A 5,000-nucleotide genomic window follows, 5' to 3' on the forward strand; every position below is an offset into this window, starting at 1 on the left:
GCTGGTCCTGCTCACTCCACTTCTCGAAATACTGCAGACACATTTCTCGCTCATTATTATACTGAGCTGTGGACTCTTTCTTCCGCCGGCCCCCTCCCCCTCCCCCCACACCCCCTGAACCTTGTGTCAGGGGTATGGTCGTCATGGGTTCCGACTCCTCATTGTCACTGCCACCATCACCACTCCGAATGCCAACACTTGTCGTGACACTCATGGGGGATATGTTGTTGTCGTAAATCACCGTCATGGGTGCCTGCAAAGAGGAAAGATGCTCTTTAAGTTAAGCCCTAATGATAAAGCCAGGATTAGTAATATTAATGAATAGTGGATTAACAATTCACCTTTGTGCAATTCACACACTAAATTATTCTAAATAAAGAATTAATTTCACCTTAGCCTAGCTTCTTAAAATTAGGCAAGAAACAAATTTCTTTTAAACAATCCCACACTAGGCAGCTTATTCTTTAGCAAGGGAATTTTTACCTTTTCCAGTGGCCGACTCACGGTTCTAAATTCCTTATGGGTCACCAAGCATGCTACAATTTCAAATGTTAGCTATTGTTTATTTGTACTGTACCAACTTAGTGTATTTTTACAAGATATTAATGAACAGAGACAGAGTAGGCAAATGAGTTTGAAATGTTTCATCTTGCAGCCAGGGTTGAAGTCTAAGGTCATTTTTCACTCACACTGCTGAACAGCAGACTTTTACATCTTTAGTGTTTTGGTCATTTTGGTCATTTTTCACTCACACTGCTGAACAGCAGACTTTTACATCTTTAGTGTTTTGGTCATTTTGGTCATTTTTCACTCACACTGCTGAACAGCAGACTTTTACATCTTTAGTGTTTTGGACCAAAACTTTATTGGACACAGTTTTAAGAAGTCAAAACCTTAGGAAAATCATTATTTTCTTACTACAACAGTTGGGACTGGCACAGAATCAATTCCAATGCTTGCAGGAAACCAGGAAATTTTTTATATGGAAATGTCCATATGACTGTGTATTTCTATTATTGCTAATGATCAATTTGCAACCTACAACCTCTAGCAGAAAACTGCCCTCCCCTTAAATCAATATTACATACTACATAGAGATTCCTGTAAATAAGACTAGTCTGTCTAATCTAGATATATATTTGGTTATACAGTTCCACCTTAGAATATGAACATTTCAACACTAAGTCATTTTCTAATTACATTAGTAACAGCAAGACTTGAAAGTATTATCAGCTGATAAATTTGTTTTGTGGCAAGAAGTGAAAAACAATTACTAAACAAAATGTGATAAATTGAATGAGGCGACTAAAATCTTAGCTCAAGAACTAGCACAAGAAAGGAGAAAATCTTCTAGCAATTAGGCACAGTGAAAAATCTGCAGGACTTTGAGAAATTTATCCATCAGTTTCAGGGAGAGAATAGGTGAAGGACTGCCTTCAGACCTGATTCCTTCTCTATAGGCTGACCCCCCTCAAAATTTCACTGCACAACCTCATTAGCATTTTGGAAGTTCAAGAGAACATGATAGATTTTTACAAGAAATGAGAGCCAATTTAGCATTAACCCATTGCCAATGGGCAAGGCACGTACGTCCATGCCATGCCCACTGAGTTTACTTGTTTAATTGTTTTAACAGATAAGTGGGTACACTTGTACTATAAGTGGGTACACTTGTACTATAAGTGGGTACACTTGTACTATAAGTGGGTACACTTGTACTATAAGTGGGTACACTTGTACTAAGTCACCAATGAACCAGTTATGAAATTGCCTGTCTCGCCAGTTCACCTTTTTCATGGATTTACGAAAATATTTTACGTTATCTTATTTTGCTGTTACGAATGTTTATAACATTACAGTAATTATAATGTTTATAATCAAAATAACACCATCAATATTCATGGCACTTGTACAAAATACGTTTTTCCAGCCAATTCAAGGAAAGGTGAAATCACGTAAGTTCACAAGATCTACTAATTGACTCCTTTATGACTAAGCACTAGCAGAGCCATCTATGTACATAGACATTTCACGAAAATAAAAAAAATGAGCACAGCATTTTCACCATTTTTTATTCATTTTCCCCGAAGGCAATGAGTTAAGTGCCTTTAGAATCCTTGTTGCCGAGATGTCATTTGGTAAATATCCTTTTTTGTTATTCTAGATGAGCAGTATGCAATTGAAGCAAAGCAGGATATATCAACAATAGATGCAGATAAAATGCACTTTTAAACAACTGATATTCTTTCATCAGATGAACTGAAAAATTTTACCAAGTCTAAACTGGGGGGAGGGGGGGGGGGCAGAAGAAATTACACAAAAACTTTCTACAAAAAGGAGAGTAGCACTGTATATCCTTCCAATGTCTGCCTGAATATAGACCTGTATCATCATTCTTACATGTGAAGCCCATAAAAACAGTTGTTCTTTCCTCTCTATTGTGTTTGCACATTGTTCTTCTACTTTTGAGGTGGGGGGGGGGGGGGGTAGTAGTTATGTGGCTTCTGTTCTGCCTAATTATAATTAAATTCTCCTTAAAATGTACCAACTGGACCAACTCTGCAGATAAGCATGTTTAAAGTTCTTGATAATGGTTTAAAGCTCTATCATTCTTTCTAAAAATTAAATTAAATTAATTTACTTCTAGTAATGTGGTTGCAAGTTTCAATATATGGTCTTCCTTTGTTGTAAAACCTGGAAATCATCACAATATTGGCCAATAAAATTTCTACATGCACTGATACCATATGTAACTGGTACCATTTACATTAGATTACTGTAACCAAATAACAACTAGTAGCACATAATATAGTAATAAATTCAATATGTAAAACAACCAAAATAAGATGGGAAAATGCAGATCTATTTTAATTTACAATGCATCACATCTGCTACTGTAGAATTGTTGTAGCAAATCACTGAAAACTATAGGTAAAACACAGTTTGCCATAAAAAAAAAAAAAAAAAAATGTACACAATAGTGTACACCAAGGTAATTGAACAGAACCAGAGCATCAACATATATTCTTTCAGCAAGACAGATGCAACAATGGAACTTCGTAACTTACATGAAACACTCCTAAAGCTAAGTTGACTAGAATAAATGAACACATGGCATGCAAAACAGTTTTGAAAATATATCATATGAACAGAATATTACAATTGCTGAAAGCACAAAGAAAGAAGTACCAAACAAAATTTCAAGCTTGCGAGATAACGCTTAGTCTATGGAGATCAGAACACTAATAAAATTAAGGTTTGTATAATCTTAACGTGTTAAGCTTAATGTGATAATGAAACACTACTCTGTCCCTTTTGGCTGAACTTCTGACAAAACAAATATTCTATTACATTTTCCATTAAGCTTGCAAGAGAATGAAATACTAAAGAGATAATTAAAACTGTATAAAGAAATAACATCAAGAGCAAATACACTAAAGCATTTACACGTAACGGTTAGCTGCTTTCCACACAAACAAAAAAAATATGTAGAAAATACTCCAAGGATAAATAACTGGCATGGAAATACAGAAATTACTGATGAATTGATCAGCACTATGCAGATATTATAGGCACTTCTGCTAGGAGCAAGCCATGTGGAAAACAGATGTTCAAAGTTTGGCATTGCATGACACAGGTTTTGTGCAAAACCCTACCTCTTTCTTTCTTTCTTTCCTTCTTTCTTGAGAGTAAAAGTAAGAGTGAGAGTGAGAAAGGGAGGAAGGGTGGCAGGGAGGAAAGGAGAGAGAGAGAAAAAAAATCTTTCTTTTTACTAAAAAAGACCTGTATGATACTAAAAGAAAACTAAAAAAGAAATGAGTTTGAAAGGTTGGGAGTCTTGACTTACTTTGCCTAGTATCTGTGGTATCTGTTCTCATTTCAGGTGCTTGTACATACTATTATTGCTTCTTTTTTCTTACACTTTGAATGCTCTTCAGACTTAGTGCTACGATTACACATCTATCTATTTATATATATATAAAACTATGAATAAAGTGTTACTTCAGGTACTTTGTATGAGTATTCATAAAACAAATCAATATTGAAATTGGTTATTAACAGCAAATACCTATATTCCAATTATATTAAATGTTAGGAATAGGTACAGTATATAGATTGCTGCCTCTCTAAAACTGATGAAACATGAGCATGTCATAAATTAAATACAACTGCTCAGGTGTTCACTTACTTGTACATACAGCTACTAAAATAGATCTGGGTCGCACCCATTTAGTCCTTGAGCTAAAATATCAAGCCAGAGGGAGCAAACCAGGACAGTTTGGTCAAACTTTCTTTGTTTCACTGCTAAGATTTATCATAGCTTTTTATTAACAGAATCTTTTACAGATGTTATCCATAGAACTGGTTAAGTGTCTGATCCATCTTTACACACTGATGTGACCTTCTCCAATGCAGGAGGGAGGGAGGAGGGATGGAAGAGGGATGGAAGAGGGATAGAAGAGGGATGGAAGAGGGATGGAAGAGGGATGGAAGAGGGAGGGAAGAGGGAGGGAAGAGGGAGGGAAGAGGGAGGGAAGAGGGAGGGAAGAGGGAGGGAAAAGGGAGGGAAGAGGGAGGGAAGAGGGAGGGAAAAGGGAGGGAAGAGGGAGGGAAAAGGGAGGGAAGAGGGAGGGAAGAGGGAGGGAAGAGGGAGGGAAGAGGGAGGGAAGAGGGAGGGAAGAGGGATGGAAGAGGGAGGGAAGAGGGAGGGAAGAGGGATGGAAGAGGGAGGGAAGAGGTATGGAAGAGGTATGAAAGAGGAAGAAAGGAGAGAGGGATGGAAGAGGTATGAAAGAGGAAGAAAGGAGAGAGGGATGGAAGAGGGATGGAAGAGGAAGAAAGGAGAGAGGGATGGAAGAGGGATGGAAAAGGAAGAAAGGAGAGAGGGATGGAAGAGGAAGAAAGGAGGGAGGGATGGAAGAGGAAGAAAGGAGAGAGGGATGGAAGAGGAAGAAAGGAGAGAGGGATGGAAGAGGAAGAAAGGAGGAAGGGGGGGGGGG

The 5,000-nt window shown here is 37.6% G+C and overlaps 1 protein-coding gene across 8 annotated transcripts in view; it reads right to left on the reverse strand.

Annotated features, from left to right (window-relative positions):
* Positions 1–5,000, reverse strand: part of LOC125025616 (beta-TrCP-like) — a 29,937-nt gene that overhangs the window by 18,807 nt on the left and 6,130 nt on the right. For all 8 annotated transcript variants that reach the window (XM_047613649.1, XM_047613648.1, XM_047613647.1 and 5 more), the window contains exon 2: positions 1–253. This exon is cut by the window's left edge and continues 108 nt beyond it. In XM_047613649.1, the coding sequence (XP_047469605.1) occupies positions 1–247 (247 nt within the window). In that variant the 5' untranslated portion in view covers positions 248–253. The remainder of the gene's footprint in view (positions 254–5,000) is intronic.

The sequence above is a fragment of the Penaeus chinensis genome, chromosome 5 (genome assembly GCF_019202785.1).
Source record: "Penaeus chinensis breed Huanghai No. 1 chromosome 5, ASM1920278v2, whole genome shotgun sequence".
NCBI lineage: Eukaryota > Metazoa > Arthropoda > Malacostraca > Decapoda > Penaeidae > Penaeus > Penaeus chinensis.